Source organism: Macrobrachium nipponense, chromosome 30 (assembly GCF_015104395.2).
Source record: "Macrobrachium nipponense isolate FS-2020 chromosome 30, ASM1510439v2, whole genome shotgun sequence".
In the NCBI taxonomy this organism is placed as follows: Eukaryota; Metazoa; Arthropoda; class Malacostraca; order Decapoda; family Palaemonidae; genus Macrobrachium; species Macrobrachium nipponense.
The window spans coordinates 3,876,616-3,903,286 of NC_087218.1; the positions used below are offsets into that span (position 1 = coordinate 3,876,616).

The 26,671-nt window shown below is 38.4% G+C and overlaps 2 protein-coding genes across 2 annotated transcripts in view; both read right to left on the minus strand.

The window, feature by feature from the left end:
- The window catches only part of LOC135202234 (uncharacterized), a 195,573-nt gene that overhangs the window by 156,187 nt on the left and 12,715 nt on the right, over window positions 1–26,671 (minus strand). The window lies entirely within an intron of this gene.
- The window catches only part of LOC135201959 (bone sialoprotein 2-like), a 25,697-nt gene continuing 845 nt past the window's right edge, over window positions 1,820–26,671 (minus strand). Inside the window, exons 2-3 of the mRNA XM_064231240.1 lie at window positions 2,057–2,380; window positions 1,820–1,856 (exon numbers count right to left, since the gene is read on the minus strand). Of these exons, the coding sequence (XP_064087310.1) occupies window positions 1,820–1,856; window positions 2,057–2,380 (361 nt within the window). The remainder of the gene's footprint in view (window positions 1,857–2,056; window positions 2,381–26,671) is intronic.

Consider the following 26,671-nt stretch of genomic DNA (forward strand, 5'->3'; position numbering starts at 1 on the left):
TAAATTCTCTGTTTTTTCTGGGATGTTCCTAAGGGCTTTACATGTCTGTAGCCCGCAGTTTATTGACGCTGAAATTAAAACTATTTATGATATTGCATTGAAACTTAAATACCCAAGGACTTTTGTAGATGTGGCATGGAAAAGAGCTAGAAAAACATTTTATTCAACTAATGACAAACTTGAATTTAGTAAGCATAACATCCTAAAATTACCCTATGATGAAAGGTTTTTAGATATTCCTAGAATTTTAAAGCTTTTTAACATAAATGTTGTTTTCAGTAATATTAATGTCAAGAGTTTAGTAATAAAAAATTCTCCTAAAGATCTTCCAGGCTGCATATATGAAATTCCTTTTCAAAAAGTGTGATAAAAAGTCTATTACGGACAGACCGGTAAATCTCTTTCACAACGGCTCAAACAGCATCAATATTCTGTGAGAACTGGGCAAATATCGAATGCATTATTCGTACATATGAGAGATTTAGACCATCCTATTAACAGGAGTCAAGCAAGAGCCTTAATCCCATGTAATGACACAGTTGAAAGGAATATAATTGAATCTTGTTTCATCAAGCCAAATAATAGAAATGTTCTAAATTCAAGTCTCGGTTTATTTAAACTTGATGCTTTCATAATAAAAAAAAGTTGTAGATAAATATAAGCAAGAAAATTGATATATTCAGTTTTTACATGTTTTGGACTGTAAAGATACTTTGTAATTTCGGTTAGGGTCAAATCTGTTTAGGTTTGTGACCGTGTGATATCCGATAATCCTGGATTATCTCTTTTAATTTTTACCCTTTTGACAATTAACCATCTGGTATTCTTGATCTTGTTGTGTACCTGAGACCTTTCTCTCCAATTGTATTTCATTCGTTTCTTGACAATGTCTTAGTAAAGACGAAAGCGCTTGGATTTCTGACTATCATTTTCCTGTGGATTCGCTTATTTATGAAGTCACGTGCATTTACTGTGATTTTTTAAGCGCATATATATATATATATATATATATATATATATATATATATATATATATATATATATATATATATATCCCAACAAGAACACCCACATTAACAGTTCAGCTTCGTAGGTGAAAATAATTGAGTAGTGATAAACTCGTGGAAAGATTGCGCCAGTAAATATAACTGAATCTGGCAATAACAAAAACGAATTAGGAAAAATTAAAGAGTGCAAACCTCCAGCTATGCCAAAGGAATTTATTATTCTGGAATCAACCCAACGCACTTCATCCTATGACACAACAAAGAATGTTGTTGCATCACGGATGTCAGCAAACAAAAATTTCTATAACTGCCCTGTCTTTTAAATAGCAAATCAGCGCCAAGAACAACATGAATATCCTGATTTATTTCCAAATTTGATCAGCCACGCCTCCTCAGTCCCTCCTCTCACAAGTTATAATTGTAAACTTGAAAAGCAAGTAAAAACTGCGCCGAAGTTTCTTCTGCACCATCGAATTTTCTGAATAACGTACGACGCTTTATAAAACCATCAACTATGACCGGGACCGGGCAGCTCTCCAGTTGCTCACTAGATGCAGTAGAGAGAGGGTGCGTCCCATGGCTCCAGAAAGCGCTGCCAGATGCGTGATTCATGGCTAACTTTAACCTTAAATAAAATAAAACCACTGAGGCTAGAGGGTTGCAATTTGGTATGTTTGATGATCGGAGGGTGGATGATCGATATACCAATTTACAGTCCTCTAGCCTCAGTCGTTTTTAAGGTCTGATGGCGGACAGAACGAGTGCCGACGGACAGACAAATAGCTATCTCAATAGTTTTCTTTCACCGAAAACTAAGAACGAAAGAGATGTGAATGAAGACATAATCTCCTGTTGATGAAGGTGAAGAACTAAAATGCACTAACTATTAACGGTAACACTGAAAACCCGAAAATAATGTCAAAAGTATACTGATTAATTTTCTAATTATTTTGTAGAGCTAACCAAATTAATGCTGGTATATAGCAAGAACAACGTCCTGTGAGCAGCAGTAACACGACGATATTTATACTGCGAATATCAATACTTACCTTTGATGATCATCAATTTGCGTGATGGTGAGGCCGGCGATGCCATCAGTCACCATAAAAACCAGACTGATTTCTGCTTCTTCAAACTTCTCTTCCCGACCGCTGACCGTGCTCCTTGCAATGCCATTTATTGCTCCACGAGAGTTCCCGGCGGACTGACATACGAGCTTTTCTTTCGCCTTGATTTCCCGCGGAGGAAGCATTATTATTTTCTTCTTCTTCTTCTTCTTTCTTGTACCTGTTACTCCTGACTCGCAGCAACACATGTTTGGCGGCGTCATATCCACGGTTATTGAAGGAGAAGAATTATATATAGGCTCCTTGCTGCGACAGATATTATACAAGACCCACTCACTGGATCTCTACGTTGTTTCCGGGACAAATCTCCTTCTTCTTCCTCCTCTCAGACACTCCGTCATTTCTATAGCAGATTCACATCAACCGTGCATTTGATGTCTAGGCCTAGTAGTCCCTTACGACGCTCCTGATTGGCTGTTGATAAGCCAGTCACAGGGCTGGAAACTCTCAGTCTCTCGTGAGAGTTCTCGTAGGCAGAGGTGGAACACACATCCTGCCTATGTGAACTCTCGAGAGGGACTGAGAGTTTCCAGCCCTGTGAGAGCCTTATCAACAGCCAATCAGGAGCGTCGTAAGGGACTAGGCCTAGACATCAAATGCACGGTTGATGTGAATCTACTATAGCAGCTCTTTTCGTTGCTACTCGAGTAGCATTACCGTCGTTTAGTACTATGATGGTTAACTATTATCTTAATCTTGTCGACTAACGAAAGAGAATCTAGTTTTTGCCAGTAAAGTTCTTTGCATAAGTTAAAAGTATATCTTACTTTAACCAGACCACTGAGCTGATTAACAGCTCTCCTAGGGCTGGCCCGAAGGATTAGGTTTTTATTTTCGTAGCTAGGAACCAATTAGTTAAAATTAGCAAAGGGACCTACAGCTTATTGTGGGATCTGAACCACATTATATCGAGAAATGAATTTCTAATCACCAGAAATAAATTCCTCTGGTTCCGCATTGGCGGCAGCGGGGAGCGAAGTCGGGCTACCAGATAGATAGGCGAGTACGCAACGAACTCGTCCATTGAGGAACTTTGCATAAACAGTGCCGAAATGCTTGGACAGAGACATCAAAATAAATCAAAGACAAGTGAACATGCTCCTTAGCTTACAGTGTGCCTGGAAATAGATCTTACACGCAGGCTGTTTTCAAACCTATGGGGATAAAGGATTACCTCGCCGAGGGCCTTATATGGCCTCTAATATTAATCATAAGTCAAAGAAAGGAATGTGAGAGATAGACTTTACTTATTGGGTCTTTCTCTGAGTGGACATAGACATTGTTTGTTGCAGTTGTTAGAAGCAATGACGTTGGATCTGATTTTGGTATTGTATAGAAGATGGCCGATTGAGTCGGAGTTGTGCTCTGTGCCTGGCGGATATCCATGAATTTATCTAACTTAGTGTTCAGCGAGAGAGAGAGAGAGAGAGAGAGAGAGAGAGAGAGAGAGAGAGAGAGAGGCAACGCAAAGATAATGAAGATTTGATTGCTATCAACACGAAGGGTCTCTCACCTTCCACCATTCCTACAATAAAAAACTAAAGTAACTGTCTGCGCTTTCGAAACAAATTTGCGTACTGACAGCGAGATATTCAAAAAGTGGGTGAAAAGCGTTTTGTGGTCTGTAAAGGCTTTAATTTAAAGCGTGGCTTACGACAAATGGTCCCATGACAGGGGCCAAAATCTACTACTGTTCTTTTTCAGCCAAAATCTACTACTGTCCCTTTTCAGCCAAAATCTACTACTGTCCTTTTTCAGCCAAAATCTACTACTGTCCTTTCCCATCATGAACCGGAGGCCGAGTGTAGCTGTTTTAAGTTTGGATTTGTTGTCTATGAAAACAAAGAACTCCCAGTAAAAAGGACATATTAAACATCCTCAAGTCCAACTAGTATATCAGTGTTTTATCTATCTACAAGCACTCACACAATATGGTACAAATATCCAGGTTTATTCATGCGTATTCGGATGAGGAGGGCTACTGAACCATAGACTTATTCATTTTACACGCGCACGCACACACACACACACACACACACACACACACACACACACACACACACACATATATATATATATATATATATATATATATATATATATATATAATATATACATATTCTTGTCGATAGGAAGAAAACCATATGAAATGCAATTTTAATATATTGATATGTAAAGAAAAATATACTACAGTCTATATTTAACAGCGTTCATATATATATTATATATAGATATATATATATATATATATATATATATATATATATATATATACAGGCAAACGCTGTTAAATGGGCACTGAGGTATATTTTTCCTTACAATCAATAATATTAAAATTGCATTCATTCGATAAGGTTTTCTTCCTATCTACTAGAATATATCTATATATATATATATATTAATATATATATAATATATATATGTGTGTGTGTTGTGTGTGTGTGTGTGTGTGTGTGTGTGTGTGTGTGTGTGTGTGTGTCCAAAAGACGAACTAGTTCACAAAAGTGTCACGCATCGAGAGCTGCTGTGCAATAAGTTGCCAATGATCACACAGCCCATTTCATGTTGTCGTTCAAATTCAGACGGTAATTCCCAAAGGCCGGTGGGTAATCAATGCTGCGCCAGGATGTTGGCAAACGGATCGTTGTGCAATGGCGTGCAAGCTTTTATTGGCCTAGACGCAAAATTATAGCGTTGGCGTTGGACGCGGGGATGAAAACAGTCATCCGGACTTGTGGGCTGTTGAAGAGCAAGAATACTGAGTTTCTCTCACTATTATTATTATTATTATTATTACTATTATGATTATTATTATTATCATTGTTATTATTTCAGAAGATGAAACCTATTCGCACGGAACAAACACACCAAAGGGGCCACTAACTTGAAATTCAAGCTTCCGAAGAATGTTGGCTTCAACCTCCCACCGCTAAAGACCCCCCCAAACACTGCATCGGTAACTGATCGCAACAGAGAGCCAGTGATTTTTCATCGCCCTAGGGGAAGGCGCGACCCCTCCACAGCTGAGCGGCATGCCACGACACTAACCGCTATACCAGCTGGTTAATGCTGCCCTCATGGTTGCGTGCGTCAAAGCTGTCTCTCAAATGTCACAGGGATTCGGAAGCTCACTTTCTCCAAGGGCGCGATTGTTGGACAGACGCTCCTCGCCTTTGGCCGAATTGATGTTGTTATTACCCTAAATAATTCTCTTTATTCGCCTTTGGCGTTATCTTATTATGGAGTGAATCTTTCACCAAACGCAGGCCCTGCCATTTCGCCTTGGCTGTAAGGGGAGGTCATTTACGAGATCTATTTAGAGGCAATATTCCGTATCGCTCGGATTCTGTAAATGGAAACCAGTCACGCATCTACTTCAACATCCGCCGCTAATATGGTGTGTCCCCTTTAATAACAATAAACATTGCTTCTCCGTCCTTTGACAAACCGTTGGAACATCACACCTGGGATTTATGTTGGCTCTTTTCTAGATAGTGACCCACACGGGCTTTAAGCCGGTACGTATCCACCTCTGCGGCGTGCGAAGACCGTAAACACATGAACAAAAGACTGTCAATATCATAAAGATAATGACCCCCCAAGAAATATTAGTCCTAGATAACGCCCCTGATACCCCTTGGGGGACGGGGGGGGGGGGAGGGTCAATATCTAGGAAAGATCGTTTATTTTGTCCGACTTTCCAAGTGACGGTCGACAGCGCGATGGGAGATTATCGGGCAGTTTTCCTAAACAAAACATAATTTAGCCACCAAGAAAGTATGCGATTCTCGGCATCATCTAGTATCCGTTTCGAATAATCCAAAGACACAAAGGTACTCGGTAAAATCCATAATTAATTTACCCTAATAAGGAATCCTTCGTTCCTCAACAAGTACCCCACGTCATATACCTTGATCACTGATTATAAAAAGATATTTTGATTTGTTCGCGTGTCATCTTTGGCGCGGTCAGCAGAAAGGCCGCTGGTTCATTCGACAAGCCGAGATATTATATTTCTACCAACACGTATTACTAAAAAAAACATGTTTCTATCAACCTCTTCAGTTGATCACACGAATCGCTTTAAACCAACTTGCTGGCCGAGTCGGTAAAGATGACGTCACTGAAGTCCTGATTTCTCCTCTGTGCGCTTGTTCGAATCCACGAGAGGACGAAATTATTATCAACTTAATCATTCCCCTTCGGTTAACATATATGAAAATATATTAATTCCGAGGTAAAGCGAATTAGATTATTAAAGGACAATTTGTAGCTTAATCATTAATGCATGTATGTGAATCACAGTGATGTGATAAAATTCATATATTATACAAATATAGGTGTTACGCATTGATGCATAAATGGCATGTGCATTTATATAAGTAAGTTTGCATGTACTTATTCGTTATAGAAGATTCACATCACCCGCGCATCTAATGCCTAGGCCAGTCCCTTACGACGCTCCTGATTGGCTGTTAATAAGCCAGTCACAGAGCTGGAAACTCTCAGTCTCTCTCGAGAGTTCACATTAGCAGGATGTATGTTCCACCTCTCCTGAGGAATACGTCTTTCAAGTATCCCCCAGGAGAGGTGGAACATGCATCCTGCCTATGTGAACTCTCGAGAGACTGAAGGGTTTCCAGCCATGTCACTGTCTTATCAACAGCCAATCAGGAGCGTCGTAAGGGACTGGCCTAGACGTCACTTATTTAATGTTCACTGAAGCAGGTCCGGAGGATGTGACCAAGGTCCTCATGACTGTCTTCCCCTGCATGCCAGACTCTACTGACGAAGGCTCTCCTGTACCAAGGGTATAGAATCGATGGTCTCGTATAGTGGACCATGGGCATCATCCTTTGTGGAAACAGGATCATAAAGCTATAATAGATTCACATCAACCGGGCATTTGACGTCTAGGCTAGTCCCTTACGACGCTCCTGATTGGCTGTTGATAAGCCAATCACAGGGCTGGAAGCTCAGTCTCTCTCTCGAGAGTTCACGTAGGTAGGATGTATGTTCCACCTCTCCTGAAAGGCGTATACCTCAGGAGAGATGGAACATAGATCCTGTCTATGTGAACTCTCTCGAGAGACTGAGAGTTTCCAGTCCTGTCATTGTCTTATCAACAGCCAATCAGGAGCGTCGTAAGGGACTGGCCTAGACATCAAACGCATGGTTGATGTGAATCTACTATAGTCCGAGGGGACTATAGTCCGAGAGCTAAAATAAAAAATAAGAAAAAAAAATCTAACCTTCATCGTGTGATCTCGAAGACCAAGTCGACTGATTTTGGTTTCAAAAAATAATTTGAAAGAACTACTAAAATAGGACAAAGCAAGTAACATAAATAAGTTAAAAAATTTATATATTTTCAATTAAGAGTTTTCCCTTATTTTAGTTTACTGAGTTTTTATTTCAAAAAAATCATCTTAAAAAGCGCATAAAAGAATAATTTCCGTTTGCCTTCCTCTCGCACACGCATCGGTCTGGAAAATTCGTCTGGAATCGGCTCATTTTCGCCAGATTAGTCCGAAGTTACCGAGATATACGATATTGCTTATCGAGAATGAACGAGCGTAGAGCCGCTCTGTTTTTTTCAGATAAAGTACGAGAAGTGTCCTCTTGTAATTCATGAAGCGCGATCTGTTATCTAGATTACAGGGTGTCCATAAAGTCCCAGTACCATCACAAGTATTTATTGCTTGTAATGGTACTTGGACTTTATGGACACCCTGTATGCAGATTTCAGCGGAGGGTAAAATTCATAAAATACATAAATTAACGTATTAGCATTTGATCACGCTGATCTGGCGTAACACGGTGCTACAAGTCGGAGTAGTTTGTAGGTAGTGTTTCTTGGTTCGTGCTGTCTAAATCATTCATCGTTTTCCCCTGCTCTACGAAACCCAGTCGAGGTAGAGAACTTGATTATAACCAGTTTGGTGTTCTCCAAAAGTCTACGGTAAATTTACTCCCGTTTTCAGTCTTTTTTTCTTCTTTTTTTTGAGAGAGAGAGAGAGAGAGAGAGAGATATATATATATATATATATATATATATATATATATATATATATATATATATATATATATATATATATATATATATTAGAGAGAGAGATATATATATTGGTGTTCTCCAAAAGTCTACGGTGAAATTTACTCCCGTTTTCAGTCTGATTTTTTTTTTTTTTTTTTTTGAGAGAGAGAGAGAGAGAGAGAGAGAGAGAGAGAGAGAGAGAAGAGAGAGAGAGAGAGAGAGAGAGAGATATTGGTGTTCCTGAAAAGTCTACGGTCAATTTACTCCCGTTTTCAATCTGATAACTAAGACTTTTGAGAGAGAGAGAGAGAGAGAGAGAGAGAGAGAGATGGGGAAGAGATAGAGATGGGGAAGAGAGAGAGAGAGAGATGAGGAAGAGAGAGAGAGAGATGGGGAAGAGACTGAAAACGTCAAAGGGACCACTGAGGCTTTAGAATCCATCCACCTCCTGGATGCAAGCCCCTCCCTCACTCGGCCAGAAATCCTGTCAAAAAATCCTGACAGAGGGATATGGAGAAGAGAGGAGGCAACGCGTCTTCACGTCTGGACAAGCAACCGCAATTTAAACGCTGGGTAAACGTTCAGCCTTCCGAAAGAACCATCTAATGACATCTCCCATTTATTTTCTTTATTTTATCGGAGTTCAAAAGTTCTCAGTATTATTACGAATTAAACAAGGGAAGAAATGCGCAAATGCGCCGAAGTTTCTTCGGCGCAATCGAGTTTTCTGTGAGAACCACGACCCCTGAAACTTTCTGTCACGGCGGTTGTGGCCTGTTCTATAACGCTGCCAGACGCAGTTCCTCGTTGGACGAGTGGTTTGCGTGCTCGCCCATCCGATACGGTAGTCCTTAGTTCGATCCCCCGCTATGCCGACGTGATATCAGAGGAATTTATTTCTGCGTGATTAGAAATTCATTTCTCGATATAATGTGGTTCGGATCCCACAATAAGCCATAGGTCCCGTTGCTAGGTAACCAATTGGTTCATAGCCATGAAAAAAAAAAAAAAAAAAAAAAAAAAAAAACTGATCCTTCGGGCCAGCCCTAGGAGAGCTGGTAATCAGATCAGTGCTCTGGTTAAACTAAGATATACTTAGCTGCCAGACGCACGATCATGACTAAATGTAACCCTAAATAAAATAAAAACTACTGAGGCTAGAGGGCTGCAATTTAGTACGTTTGATGATTATAGGGTGGATGATCAACGTACCAACAAATACGCCATTCTCTGCAGTGTATTGAATACTCCCTTTTCCATCCATCTTGCCTCACCTTTTTACTGTATCCTTCCTTTTCGTTTTATTTTGCCTTCCTTTTCTTAAACATAGTTCTTTTTCTTCCAACGCGTGTTTCCTTTTTGTGCCTCGCATTTTCAGTGAATACAACCTCTTCCGTTCATTTCGGCCTCCCTTTTTCAAATGAATTTTCTATACATTTACCTTCAATACTCACCTTCTATCAATCCTGCCTTCCCTTATTAATGCATTATTTCTTTTCCGGTTAATTTTGCCGTCTCTCCTAATATACTTCCCTTTCAAGTGATTTTCTTCCACCCTTTTCAGCGCATAATACATTCTTGCATTAATGTTGTGTTCTACTTTCTGCGTATACTTCTTCTTTTCAATTTCGCCTTCCTTAATGTATATATCCTTTAACATTAACTTTTCCTTTCCTTTGCAGCTTTTACTTATTTGTCAGTTCATTTTTGTTCTCTTCTCAACTTATTTACCCGCCTTTAATTTTTACTTCTCATCGTTCCATCCAGAAGAATAGCAACTTCGATCATCGGGAGCAGTCAAGGCTTTTAATCGCTACCTCCCTGCCTATGTGAACTCTCTCGAGAGAGACAGAGTTTCCAGCCCTGTGATTGGCTTGTCAACTGCCAATCAGAAGCGTGGGTGACGTGAATCTAGTATATCCACGTAAATAAAAATCTAATCCTTCGGGCCAGCCCTTAGAGAGCTGTTAATCAGCTCAGTGGTCTGTTAAACTAAGATAGACTTAACTGTTTTATTAGTATATCTTTAGCAACTGTTTGTCATAATAGTTAAGATATGTCTCTTTTTTGGATGTTCGATGGCGATGAGCTGGGGCTCGCGAGGCTGACATGTTTGGAAACAAAATCGAATCAGGGAGATTAATAGCCATTAAAGGCGAAGGAAAAGGTTGTGAACACATTGTTAGCCGAGACCATTATAAAGGACAGACGAAGCGAACCTACTAGAATCAGCCATTAAACCATTACAGTTCTGCAGACATTGAAATCTTTTGTTAGCTATCGCGTTTTTTTCCTGCCTTTGACGATGCTTGACCTTTCCTCGTTACTGCTAATAATGACAGGAGTGTGTTCAGGATTATCGTGGTTAAAATGGAACGCCGTATAACAGCGGAATCCAGGACATTCCTCGCTGGACGAGTGGGTTATGTGCTCGCCTGCCGATTCGGTAGTGCCGAGTTCGATTCCCAGCTCCGCCAACGTGGAATAAGAGGCATTTGTTTCTGGTGATTATTAGAAATTCATTTCTCGATATAATGTGGTTCGGATCCCACAATAAGCTGTAGTACGTCCCGTTGCTAGGTATAACCAATTGGTTCCTGGCCACGTAAAAATATCTAATCCTTTGGGCCCAGCCCTCCATCAGCATAGTGGTCTGGTTAAACTAAGATATATACTTCGACCTCTACTCTTCAGCGCTGAAAACGTTAAGCTCTTCGGAGCCATCTCGGGTAGGGTAGTACTACTACCGTTCCTTCCACATTTTAAGAGAAAAAATAACCTTGTTTATGACTTTCCCCGCAATTAACTTAAAATATAGAAGCACTTACACCGGGTCACATATTTGCTCAAGCTCTGAGTAAAGTTGTATAAGTGTGGCGCTAAAAAAAATGGTCCGCGTAAACTTCCTTAATAGAGGAAACCGTCGCCTACCAAGGGCGTCTCTTGGCCACGACACAACGCCATGACTCGAGGATCATCAGGAACTCGGCGGCCCTCCAGAACACCTCACTTATCCGCAAAATCGAAATGTTATAATGGACTTCTCACTTGAGCAAAGCACAGAATGTGACTCTCTGGCGTTGACGTTTTGGGGCCCGGTTTTGGCGTACGTTTTTTTTCTTTTTTTTTTTTTTTTGGCAAAGGACATTTTGACGTGTGACTTTATTTGCCACATGTCAATAACTTGCTGTTTTTGTGACGTGTTACTTTATTTGACGTGTTACTTTATAAAAAAAGAATATAAAAAATAAAATAAAAACTGTGACCATTTTCCCCCGTACTAAAAACTAATACCTTCTCAAAAGCACCTAACATAACAATTGCATTAGTAAGCACAACCTTTCATTATCGTCCCTATTCTTTGAAAATATGAGCATATGGCCTTACTTCTGGAAATTTGAAGGGAATAATCACTCCCTACCCCTTGAAATCCTATATCATACCCTCGTCACATCTAATAAGCTGCATAACATTTTGTATTCATTTGCCATGAATACAAAACTCAGTCATCCATTTTTAGCAGCTGACATTATATGACAAAATACCCTAATACCGTAAGCAGCCTGAGTTTTGCATATTTCGCATAATTAAGAGACTCGTCTTACTATCGGGGGAGCATTATGTAAACATGGCTGTCCTCGTACAGAGAACTGAATTTAATTGAATTAAGCATATAGGCTAACCAAGCACTGGGACACTCAGCGCTGAAACGGAAATTTACAGTGAAAGGTTTGAAAGGTGTAACAGGAGGAAAATCTCAAATCAGTTGCACTATTAATCAATTGTTAGGAGAGAAAGAGAGGAAAGAATATGAGAGGAGGTACAGTAAAAGGAATGAAAGGGGATGCAGCTAGGGGCCGAAGGGACGCTGCAAAGAACCTTAAGTCATGCCTACAGTGCACAGCATGAGGTGCACTGACGGTGCTATTCCCCTTTGGGATAGTACAGGGAAGAGCTCTCTCTCTCTCTCTCTCTATTTTGCACTTCTCTTTATACGGATGAAAGGAAGTAAAGAAAATATATATATATATATATATATATATATGTATATATATATATATATATATTATATATATATATATATATATATATATATATATAATCCTTCCTCTTGCCCATGTTTTATAGCAAACACATTTGCACACCACTCACCAATAAGTACACAACTAAGGTTTGTGTGTTTTCTGAATTTTGTCTTGAAAATCACACACAATTCACATATATTGAGTCTGTATATTTTTGCAAAAGCAAGATTCGGAAAACATGCAAGCCTCAGTTGTGCACATATTGGTGAGTTTCTTTCAAAACTATGCTAACGGTTTAAAATGGTTATATACTCTGCTTCGGAGACACTCTGTAACCCACCGGGTCTACTCGTGGTCTACTACCCTCGTCAGCCTCCCTACAGCCCCTCCCTCCCAAGAGCGCGCCAAGTTGTGCAAGTGTGCTGGTGAGGGAGAAGGTAGGAGAGGAGGAGGAGGAGGTTTTAAGGTAGCCACGCACAAGGTGGATGAATATTAGGAAACAGTTTCCTTGCATGCTTACATGATGTTGCAAAGGCTCGTTTGGAGCCTAACGGACAGCTCCGGAAGAGATGAGCTCCTTTCCTAGCCGAGTCTCTTTCGTTGCAGATGAGTTTTCAGCAAGCAAAGTTTTTTTTTTTTTTTTTTGCTGTAACAATGGCCCGTTTAAAGATGAGAGAGAGAGGGAGGGAGAGGGAATTTAAGCCAAGGACCAAGCGCAGGGACCTATGAGGTCATTCAGCGCTGAAACGGATTGACAGTATAAAGGACTAAAATGTTTAAGTAAGATGGAAGAAAGAGTACGAACGTAGGTAAAGTATAAGGAACAAAAGGGATAGCATCTAGGGGCCGGAGGGACTCTGCGAAGAACCTTAAGTAATGCCTACAGTGCACCACATGAGGTGCACTGACGGCACTACCCCGTCTATGAGCCGTTGAAAGATGGGGATGGTTGCGAGAACAACAGAACAGCAGTCACTGCCTTATTCGTCCTCAGAAGGTTCATTCTAGTTTCGTTCAGTCCTTTCTATATACATACATACGTACGTACGTATATAATGTATGTATATATGTATGTCTAGAGGAAGTCTCTGTCTTGACCATGGATATATTACATGTATAAATGTCAAAAATGTATGATTAGGTAACGGTGCTACATGTTTGATCATTTTACAGCAAATGGTATCTCTGCCAGGAACGCATTTATCACAATTTGAAAGGATATATCCTTATTCTTCCATGATGAAGTTTCCTGTGTAAAATACTTCTTAAAGTATGGGAGTGGATGTATAACTGCTCACAGTTCCTCACCTTTCCACATCTATAGGTCTTATGAATCTCTCCGAGATGCCACCAAAGTCTGGCTTCTACCGACCTAGGCCTACACAGTACACCACTCCAACAAACTGTGATCTATCTTTCCACCGTCTAGTGCAGCAACTTCATTCGTTTTCACTACTGCCCTGATAAAGCCCTTTGCAAACCCCTCGCGACTCCCTTGTTTACAAAACGAATAATTCATGTGAACAGCTTCCTCGGTAAAAGAAAAAAGGGAGTCTTTCTTGCATAGTAATGAGAAAGGGACCGTAAAGATTATGAAAACATGGCGGCGTTTCCTTGATTAACGTATGAGATGCGTTCCATACTCAAGGTTTTACAAGTAGACATACAACAGAACTATATTTATATAGTAAATGAATGAATATATGTGTGTGTAGGGTATATATATATATATATATATATATATATATATATATATATATATATATATATATATATATATATATATATATATAGACACACACAAAACGCATGCAATGACCTTGCCATCTAAACTCGAATCTCTTGAGAAAGAACAACTTAAAAAAAATCGAACTCTTGCTCACGCAGTCTGAATATTAATGACCTTTTGATTAAATAATGAAAAAAATAAAACCAGGGTTAACACTGGATAGCAACAATAGACTAAAAGGACTTCAAATTCATCTGAATCTATTTGAGAAGGCGAAGATGGGATACGTTTGATTGTAAAATGCGGGAAAAGCAAACCGTCATTTCTCTCTCTCTCTCTCTCTCTCTCATCTCTCTCCTCTCTCTCTCTCTCTCTCTCTCTCTCTCTCAGAAGATAGAGAACTCTTAAGTAATAAGAATGTGATGCAACCGTAAGAAAAATGATTTAGCAGGATCTTCTAGATATAGAATAAATATTATTTGAAATATCCTTTGTGTCCTTTGAAATATCCTCTGTGTCCTGCCGGAAGTGGAAATTGAAAAACGGACAATCATAAATTTCTATGGGGAATGAATTGAAAAAAATAAAAAAAGCTTCTCTTGAAATAAAAAGTATACCTATCACACTCTACAAGCAACATGAATGCCAGGGTATTTCAAAATACCATAATCCCACGGGTTAACGCCGTCACTGAAAATGGGTCTATAAGCTTTTCCTCGGTGGCTAACAATGAGCCATTACTTTAAAATTACAGCTAGGCCGAATAAACCGTCAGCATTCGGTTACTTGTCGTTATTACCAATGCGTCTTGTGATACTCTGTTAAACTGAATCGTACTAAACTTTTCGCTTCGTATTCTGGAACGCGTCCTCAGGCCTCTCTTAAGGAAGAACCCTTCATCCTTGGACGTTTTTGTCTTGTTTGTTTTTTTTTTTTCTTTTCTCTTGGGTGACTCATTACAGTTACGAAGTATTATTTTTATCTAGAATTAATTATCGTGAATTACTGCCTGCCTTATCTGTCTACTGTAAATAATTTTCTCTTGCTTATGCACAGTTTTATCCTCGTTTCACAGATGCTTATTGTATGCTACAGAAACGAAAGACCCTGATGCATAAATGGCAAAGGGAATTCACACCAGCATTTACTGATGATTCATATCTCATACATATACATGCATATTTACAAACTGCATATATTTGGTAACATTTCACGGAGAGGGAGAGAGAGAGAGAGAGAGATGAGAAGAGAGAGAGGAGAGAGAGAGAGAGAGAGAGAGAGCACCAATTTAAATTCTAGGATATTATTATGGAAATAGACGGTATAAACCAAAAGCACTGAGCCGTGATGATAAATGTTACTTGTAATCATAAAGCGATATTCGCCCATCCCTCCCTCACCCCCGACAAGGTCCATCACCAACCCTGCCCTGGACAAATATGAAAACGGACGCTGCAGTTTGGTATAAAGTATTAATATTAGAGGCAGCAGCAACAATAGCAGTAATGGTATTGTTCACCTTCCGTAAAAGTGTAAAGAACTTCTCTCCCTTTCGTCCTTGCATATTATGACACCAGTCAACATGCGGGCTTGGCTGGTCCGTCAGCTCATACTTATGTTCACCTATGATGTCACTCCATCCCAGAAGCTCAACGGCTAACGGCCGCACCTACGAAGCATTTTGACTCGTCACCACGGACCCTGTTAACGGCTTAGTGGGACCTGGGTTGCCCAGGCCCTAGACCTAGACATTGGCAGTTGCTGGGCCTAGACCTGGACATTGCATAGGCGCGCAGAGTCGTTGGTCGCCTCATTTGGAGATTCATGTGACTCTTTCTTTTCTTTTTCCCGCCGCGTTGGTTCCATGATTCGCCGTTTATACTGCCTACTATAATGGCCATATTTTCATAATCAAACAAAATGTTACTCCGTTGACATGATGCCTCTAAATACAAATCGGTAAGCCGGATGAGAGCACCTGATTTAACTCGTATCCACGCATCTCCACCGCAGGTCTGATTTTTTAAAAATATAATCTATTGATACATTTTTTATTTTATCCTTGATTGTGGAAGGTATGGTGAATAGACCTACTCTCATAAGAATTTCAATGTGAATAGACCTACTTTCATAATAGTTTTAATGTGAATAGACCTACTATCAGAAAATATACCTACTTTCAAAAGAAATCTGATGTGGATAGACCTACTTACATAAGAATAAAGACTGTTAGATCATTCTTAAGGTGCCCATATTCGACAGTTAATTACTGATCGAAAACAGATGAAAAACTAGAAAAAAAAAAGATGAAGAAGGTGCGTGCGTTTGTTTGTTAAGCATAAGAGCGTCCTGACCCAAAGAGTCACGATTCTAGCAACGCCCTGCCAGTTACTTGTAATAACACTGCAAGTTTATACCGTTGTCCGCAACGGTATAAACTTGCTCTACCTCACTTTTATTATTATTTATGTGATGCATGCTTGACTCAAGAAAAAAAATTAAAAGTAACATAACTCTGGCTTGGGACAAATTAAAAAAATAAAATAAAATAACTGTTTCCGATGACTGTAATTGAAGAACGATGCTTAAAGCGTCATGTTTACCGGAGCCTCCTATAATTTTATTAAAAGTGCGGCTATAATGGATGGACACCATCACTTTTATAACGGTGTGTTATGGGTTTTATGCGGATGAATCAGGGAAAACATGTCTCGAGTCTCGACCACCGAACGTGTGAGTCTTTGCGAGTGAGTCTTCGAAAATAACAATAAAACCAGCAGTGATAGTTGACACTTGACAGTGAGATCACTTTGCTCCCTTCCGGTTTGAAATATCCCAAGTTTCCAACGATGAAATTATGCTTATTTGAGGAAGCTGATCAAATACTCCCCGGGGAGAGACCGTTCGTCGTACTCTCGCATTTACTGGTTTTGGTCTCTCTCTCTCTCTCTCTCTCTCTCTCTCTCTCTCTCTCTCACGTAAACAAAAATATATTCGAGCGTTCATGCTGCTTACACAGGCGCGTCTGGAGGGAAATTTACATGATCATGATTAACGTTCCGAAACTGGCAGTGTAATACATAAGATTTAGAAAAAGAATATACCACTCACGAGCCGAGCTTACTTTAAAACTGACCTAGAAACTGAGAAGAATATTTTGTTTGACGAGAAACTTCATTACTGATTAAACTACCATTGTGACATTAAACTGTTCTGCTAGTAAAAACATTGTTTTATAGATTAGTTAAGACTGAGTGCTGGGTCAGGTAACGAAGCAGGTTTATAAAAAATAAAGGTATCCCAGGCTTACTAGGAAACCTGGTTCTATTCTATCTACTCAAGGGGAAGATAGCAGTGGTGTAACATCGCATCTAGCTGGGGCCGATAGCGGATCACGGTGCCTGCTGATGGATTATTTTATAGCAGATATCAGGCTATATTTTGGGTTGCAAATGTAAATTTATTGGCAGTGGATAATGGAACAGTTATGTATGCATAACATAGTAAGCAGACTTACCTTCAATATGCATGACAGAGTAGAAACAACAAAAGTAGCGGGACTGCAGGGTCTTACTGATGTGTATATGTGAACTCTGTTAAGGAGGTACGGTGGACGGTGTTTACAAATGGTACAACATTTACAATATTTAGTGGTGATAGCAAATAGAAGTTGTAGAAAATGTTAAAAGAATTTCTGTATTTTCGAAGAGGGGTCAATTAAAAATGACTATTAAGGGACCAGTTATGTGAGTTTGGACATACAGACACACACACGCACAAACACACACACACACACACAACACACACACACACACACACACACATATATATATATATATATATATATATATATATATATATGTATATATATATATGAATAACTTGATCACGAAGTATATAAAACGTGATGCTATGTATAAATAAAGGTTTTTTGCCACGAAGGAAAAAATGAAAAAGCGAGATAGCCAAGTACTTCGGTCCTGTTCGGACCCTTTACTGAGGAAAACTGATTTTATAGAGGACAACATAGTCAAAAGAAGGCTTAATATCCAACTAACACTACAAGATTAGCATTAAGGGCAATTTCACTCTACAGAAAGGAGGAAACACCTGAGGGTAGCCACACCTTGGGGGACACACGCAGTAAACAAAGTTATTCTTCCCGAAAACAGTACATTTTGAAAAAACACGCAAGCATATACAATTTAATATCATGAAATTTACACAAATTTTCCCAAAAAATTATTATTAAAGAAAAGACGAAAGAAAATATAAATATATATATCGAGCAAGAGAAAGAGGGAGAGAGAATATCGAACCAGAGAGAGAGAGAGAGAGAGAGAGAGAGAGAGAGAAATAATAAACTATATACATGTGGGACTAATTTATTAGTAGTTCACTTATTTTTAAGGTCCTTCATAACATCTTACAAATATATCGGTCCAAATGGTACATTCCCAGACTAAGATTTAGGTTGTTTTTATTAGTGATTTGTATAATTGCCGATTCCAGTAAATTTCTTGAAACATAATCATTAGATCTAGCAATTACCGAGGTATCAACCCAATTAATACAATGAGATTTTTCACTCAGATGGATAAACAGTGCATTTGAAGTCTGTGCTGTTCTAAACTGAATACATATGCTGCTTAATACGTACACATAAATTTTTACTTGACTGACCAATGTAAAACGATGGGCAATCCTTACAAGGAATTTTGTAAATGATGTTGTTATTTGTTGTTATTTCTTGGTCAAGATATTGTGGACTCGTGATACGCAAAGCGCGTAGGAACATAGAAGAAAAAATTGAAATTTTAATATTAAGATGGTGGCCAGAATAAAAATGTACTATGTTAAATTATTTGTGGGTTTTCTATAAATACTGAATTTGCATTGAAAGATTCTCCATGTATTAATACATATAGGAAAGGGATGACATTGTTATTTTCGATTTCAACAGTGAATTTTATGGATGGCACTAAATTATTAAATTTAGACAGTAAATCATTTACATTGATACACAACAGGTAAGACTACTAAGATATCATCGACATATCGGTACCATTTTAAGGGGACAAGTGTGATATTCAGGAGGTGTTGTCTCTCAAAAAATTCCATATATAAGTTTGAAAGGAGAGGTGATAAGGGTTACCCATGGCCATACCAAATATTTGTTGGTAATATTCTCCATTAAAAATAAATCTGCAATCACAACTACATAACTTAATCAAGGAATTATGTGACTAACGGACATAGGCAATTCATGCAGTACAAGTTCATTACTTAAATATTATAGCACAGAGTCAATAGGGACTTTTGTAAACAAAGAACATACATCAAAACTGACAAAGATATCGCTAGGGTTTAGTACAATATTATTTAATTTTTCCACAATACCATTAAAGATATGCTACTTAACAATAGTCCCGTAACAAATAACAACATCATTTACAAAATTCCTTGTAAGGATTGCCCATCGTTTTACGTTGGTCAGTCAAGTAAAAATTTATGTGCTTACGTATTAAGCAGCATATGTATTCAGTTAGACAGCCCAGACTTCAAATGCACTGTTTATCCATCTGAGTGAAAAATCTCATTGTATTAATTGGGGTGATACCTCGGTAATTGCTAGATCTAATGATTATGTTTCAAGAAATTTACTGGAATCGGCAATTATACAAATCACTAATCAAAACAACCTAAATCTTAGTCTGGGAATGTACCATTTGACCGATATATTTGTAAGATGTTTATGGACCTTAAAATAAATGAACTACTAATAAATTAGTCCCACATGTATATAGTTATTATTTCTCTCTCTCTCTCTCTCTCTCTCTCTCTCTCTCTGGTTCGATATTCTCTCTCCCTCTTTCTCTTGCTCGATATATATATTTATATTTCTTTCGTCTTTTCTTTAATAATAATTTTTTGGGAAAATTTGTGTAAATTTCATGATATTAAATTGTATATGCTTGCGTGTTTTTTCAAAATGTACTGTTTTCGGGAAGAATAACTTTGTTTACTGCGTGTGTCCCCCAAGGTGTGGCTACCTGTCAGGTGTTTCCTCCTTTCTGTAGAGTGAAATTGCCCTTAATGCTATCTTGTAGTGTTAGTTTGGATATTAAGCCTTCTTTTGACTATGTTGTCCTCTATAAAATCAGTTTTCCTCAGTAAAGGGTCCGAACAGGACCGAAGTACTTGGCTATCTCGCTTTTTCATTTTTTCCTTCGTGGCAAAAAAAACCTTTATATATATATACATATATATATATATATATATATATATATATATATATATATATATGAATGAGTGTGTGTGTGTATAGTACAAAACGCAGTGAATGAATATACTGCGTATTGCACTTGGTAAACGCAAATGCAGCTTTACTGTGTCTACGCTAAGTACGAACAGCTTAGCATTAAGGCGTTGACCTTTTTTTCTCTTTCTTTCTTTCTTTTTGCAAATGAGATTTTGCATTGCACAAACACGATTACCTTCGAAACTAATTCTCTGGGCCAGTGGCAAGTACAGTGTGAAGTGAAGACTAAGCCATTGTCTATTCAGTTCAAAGGGAAAATTGACCAGGAGGAAAAAGTTTTCTGCTAAATCCCCAGCAATCAAGCTTATACACGGAACTGCTGTCGCTGAAGATTTGTTCACTGTGAGCTCGTCATTCCTCATTTCAGCTTAAACTTTTACTACCAAATCTCTACAAACTTTGTTCACAATGAAACGCGTCTTTCCAAATGTAATTAGCGAACAGCAGACTGTTTTCCCCACAACACAAAGGTTTTTAATATGACGCAAATTTTACTGACGAGGTGGACGCTATTTCCATGTTGCGCTTTGTAACATCGCTAGTACGAGTGGATGCACATTTAACGAGTCCAGACTTTAAACTTCTACGAAATTAGCCCGTGAGAGACAAATTTACCAAACTTGGTAAGCTGCGTCCTAACTCTGGAATCATTTATTGAAAAGGTTAGCGTGGCAGGGATACGAAAACCCTAAACCTGTCACTGAGATACGCCTTTGTTGCATGCTGGCTTTCCCCCGCCCCAGCCCCCTCATCCCATAACCCAAGAGTCGTCCCTTTCACCCATACGACGCTACGTTCGGGCTTTGGAAGGCTATGTGTGTTCTGTTTACATCGGCAGAAGATGACACGAGACACCGAATATTGTTGAAATTAAGTAATTACCATATATATTGCTAAGCCTTCCTCACAGTTGACAGTATATTTGTATCACTGCTCAGTCGATTCAGTGAGACCAGCTGAAGTCACAGCCAATGGAACGGAATCGCACGCGCGAGTTCTATTGATCTGTAAGATTCGGTGAGGGTGGCGGTAAGGAAGAGTGATATTAATAATATTGGTAACAGCAAAAAGTGCAGTCGTTGGGAGCTTGTCATTAAGGCACCGTGTCATCAACAAGCTGATGATAATTGAAAGATTATTAACTGTGTCTGCAGTGGATGGCATTTGATTTCGGAATGCAGCCAAATGAGATGGCTCGTCAACTTTCAAGACATTTTCTTAGTTATGCGAGCTTTAAAGGACATACAGCGGAGTATGTTTGTCTGTCTTCCCTCACGCACATAGCTGCGTGCCCTTTTCACATATACACCCACGGCACAGGAGCTGACAGAAAGCATTCATGCAGTAATCGTTGGCTCATACGTGGCTCGGTAGATACCTATATACAAAGGAAAGATGAATGGCACAGAGCCAAACGCACACAGATCAGTTTGTAAGACAAAGCCCAGCGTAAAACTTCACCGAATTTGAAATTCTTTAATTTCTTCACGGAGGTGTGACGAATGTTTTGCCCGAAATAAACTCGTTTGGGTTTCATGAGCTTTCTTGTTTTGCTGAGAGAGAGAGAGAGAGAGAGAGAGAGAGAGAGAGAGAGAGAGAAGAGAGAGAGAGAGAGAGAGAGCGAGCGGGTGGGGAGGTGGGGGAAGGAAACTGAATAGCATAAATTCTTATAAAACTTCACAGCAGTCACTCTGATGAGAGGAGGACTAGACTCACACCTTAAATTTTCCAGTCATGCACAAGAAGAAGAAACTCACTCCGCAGTGGTATACATAATACGATAAAGGATGCTGAAGCTCAAAGAGCAAAGCTCCTGTACATGTTTATCTATGAGAAGGTTGGTATGGGTAAAGATATGCTAAGGTTCAAAATTATATCATATATCCCAGATGTGTCCTGTAACCCGAAACACCCTCTGTCCACAGTTTGATGGTCCTAGAGACAGCAGTTCTTATGCTGGAAGCCAGGGCGTGCGTGCTCTCGAGTGGGGGGTAGAGCAAGTTCTATTTGATCAGTGGGCCTCGGGACCCGGGAGAGAGAGAGAGAGAATGAAAACAGATAGCTCAGAGAAGTAAAGTAAAATGCGAATGAACGTAACATCGATAAATCGCAAGAACTGATAACTTGAGAAATGCATTGGTTAGAGAAAGACTCAAAAGCATGGTGCTTTAAGACATCAACAACTGCATCACCGTAAGAATGACTATTTTTCAGTTTTACAAAGAAAGACACAATAGGCTTTGAGCCTTGGCAGGACAGACCTCAAAAAATGCTCAAAAGTAGCAGGCACAAACTTCTGCCACCGGCACCAGAAGCGAAATTGGAAATTTCCCGCAGAAATAAAGCCGCTAGTTTGAGCTTATCTGATCAATACACTCATAGTTCGATCTAGTACATCATTTCCACACTGAGACATATTCCCTCTCGTGTAGGTCCCTGAGCTGGGTGCATTTATACGGAGTTCAATAAAATCCCAGTGGATCTCTCTTGTCCAGGGTATGGAAGACATGACACGTCCACCCTCCTCTTGCAAACCCCGGGTGGGGATGGGGTAGGTAGGGGAAACATGACAGGCAGCGGCGGGTTCCAGCGCAGCGTAGCGCAGGCCATCAAGCTCGTTACGCTATAAAAGGTAGCGCCGAGGATGACTTCGAGCTTCTGGTCTTTGTATTTCAGAGATAGGGAAAGAGATTGTCTTTTGAGCAGCATTACCTGAGTAGAAGACTTACTATTTTTCGTTTCCTTTATTAGAATAAGTAAGCTATATTTTATTAGACTTAATTTGTCGGTATTATTTGACATCCACATTATTTATTTTTCACATTTACATCCTAATAAATAAATGACAAATATCCTATCCTAAAATTCTATATCTTTAATTCGACGCGAAAACACCTTTTGTGCTTTTCCATAGGGCTTCCCTTACCCCAACAACAACAAGAACAACAAAAGCAACAACAATAACAACAAAGTAGTTTGTAGGCTTACTCCCCGAGTAAGCGAAAAAACACGAAATTTGTTCGAAAAGAATAAATGATCAGAAACTAATTTATCATCAGTTTCCTTAGAGAAAATTTTGCAAATTCAAATTGGAGAATTCTCTTTAGAAAAAGATAATCACGATATTTTAGTAAAAAAAATTATTAAGGGAGACAGACGATGAGTAAATCCAGTTGTTAGCATACAAAATTAAACTAATTATCATGTTGTACGAGAGGAAATTATATAATTATTATTTATTTTTTCTTGCTGTTATGGGTGACGACAGGAATAATGTGCGCGTTATGTATGTATGTATGCATTGTGTGTGTGTATACATACATATATTAAACACGAACTGATCTCATTTTTTTATTTCACGAAGGAAATTAATTATTCGACCCGTGTGCTTCCAGATCTCCAAGTAATCAAATGCGTGTTTTGTGAACATCTGTGTACAACCAAGTCACCTCTGGATAAACTAAGTCTTCGGCAACACTATGTTATGTCATGCACTCACCAATGTTCATGCTTGTGTATGTAAGTTGCCCATATTTAGATACAGCAACTGTGTGCACCTGTAAAATTACATATATATAATATATATATATATATATATATATATATATATATATATATATATATATATATATATATATATATATATTGTGACGAAGTGGCCTAGAGTATCTGGTCTGGACAACATTAATACTTGGTGCATGGAGTAGCCAAAGATCTGTGTCTGGACACCGTTAATATTTGTTAACCCAAATTATCAAGTATCTGGTTATTTCACTTACCATTTGTACTTGTTAGCACAAGAGGCCCTTTTATTCCAGGGTCTGGGACACCCTTTTGTACTTAGGGACAGTTTGATCAAGTACTTGGTTATTGCTTACCTCACTACAGCCGACACCTGACCCTTCATCATGGTACTAAACGACTGAATACTCTAAGGTAACAGTGGTCCCCTTATAGAACAGAACAGTCAAGAAAACAATCAGTTCTAAGTTCATTAAAATGGATGTGAGGTAATCTTAATTAAAGGGCATCACTCCTTCTGCAATGTCAAATCTAAGTATTTCCCTGATTCTGATTTATTTGTGGGAAACGGCACAATTACCACTATATTTCTACCTAAACAAAATAAAATATAATACTGGTGGGGAACCAAAAAAATAAAAATGCTCATATAAATTTTAAATAAAAAAACAAAAAAATTTTATTTCTAAATTCAAAATTTATAAGTGAAATTCACAATCTCAGGGAAATTGTTATTACTTGAAAACAAAGTTTAATTAATTCTTGAATTAATTATTAAGCAAAATTAAATCAAAGTTTATCGAGAAAATTAATTAAATTAATCATAAAGCAAACAATAATTAAATTTGAAATGAAATTTAATTAATACAAATTAATTTGCAAGTGTTAGATTCAAACAAATTACACAATAGAAATATTATTCAAACTAATTAAACAAAATAAAGACAATGCAAAAAAACATAATGCATAATATGAAAACAATTAAAGCATTGACAATACAAACATTAAGCATATAAAAATGGATATGTCAAAAGAACAAAGCAAAAGAAATGTATTGAAAATGATAATTTTATCCAATGGTGAAACCTAAAACGAAGTGCACTTCAAAACATTTGTAAAATACCTGTATACGCAGCTGCAGCTTCTCACTCAAGAGAAAGGCCTGTTACACACTTACACTTTCGTGGGCGCCTTCACAAAACCAATAGAAATAATACTATTTTCTTTTCAGATTCCACAAACAACACATATTTTACTAAGAGTTATATGAGTGAACTTCTCAAATACAAATGTAAGTTACATTATCATGTTAATGAAACACTCGCGAACGAGCAAGCGCAGAGAGAAAGATCCTATCCCTCACGCCAGCGGCTAGGTCTCGGAATCAAATGAATAGTTCTCTATCTCCATATGCGTATCAGCATATGGGCAGTTGGCAAGACGAAACACTATTATGTCATCTCTATAGGGATATCGAGTATGGGGCCTCTTTTGCTATGTTCGCATCTTTCTATGAACAAGGGCCCCTTGTTTAGTTACAGGCCAGATTGGAACTATAAAAAAATTAGCTTAGGTAAGGTATTCTCAAGATGTGAAAAACAACCCTCTTCTGTTACTCTTTCTCTCTGTCTTACGTACGTTTTTCCTCTCTCTGCCTTATGTGTTTAAAAATGAAAGTTACACTACTTAACATGTGTTATTTTTAAATGTGGGAATCTGAACAACAAAAACATACATTTCATAACATGATACACAGGTTCTGAGGTGAATTAATCATATTACCAATTATAATTACATTACAAAACTTACATTATAAGAATATATATATATATATATATATATATATATATTATATATATATATATATATATATATATATATTAGTCACATAATACCAAGCAACTACCTTTAACAACTGCATCATCATTTTTAGCCCGTGGATTAAAGCTATGACCTACGAATGCCAAAGTCAGTTTTATTTGCCAAAAATCATGCGCTGTTAAAAGCTAAAACGTGTCACTCGTCAATGCCCTGAATCTTAAATGGAGTTTTATTACAAGAGAAGCTATGCTGTTCAAAAAATGAATTGCCTCTCTGTCCCTCAAAAATAAGAGAACATACGCTACAAACTCTAAATGCTTTCTAAGGCGTCAAGACGGTATTTAAAAATATGCCTCTCGTGGCAAAATTTATTTTATTGCAAGTACAATTATAATCTTAGATGGTTTCTATTGTTACTGGAGACTCGCTAAGTAAATTGCAATTGTTAGGAAAATCGAATACTGGGAATTATTGTGCTCTTTTCTTTCAAATAAATGTCCGTTAAATTCATAAAGTTAGCTACTGATTTTTATTCGATTACCTCATCAAGTTAGGGTAGAAGGAAAAGTTTGTTTATATGGTGTTTTTTACGTTGCATGAAACCAATGGTTATTCAGCAACGGGACAAACAGCTTTACATGACTTTCGAATCATGTCGAGAGTCAACTTCTATCACCAGAAATACACATCTCTCACACCTCAATGGAATGCCCAAGAATCGAACTCGCGGCCACCAAGGTGGCAGACCAAGACCATACCGATCACGGCAATGAGGCGCTGGGTAAACTGCTAGAAGGCAAATCTACTGTACGGACTTTCCCTGCAATGACCTTTTCTTTCTTAGGAAAATAAAAGAGAAAACGTAGGTTACGCAGCCGTGTCTAGCTCATGGAAACCATTAAATATTGCAGGCTACAGGGTTGGGTTTACCATGGTGTCAAAGCGTTATTCGCAAGAAGACTGGCAACAACATTGTGCTGTCTTGGAATTGGTAAACTTCAGCAACTTCCTGATTTCTCCTTTGTTCCCTTAACTATGTGGCATTTACTTGACGCAAGTTCAAGGCGACGACGACGATGAT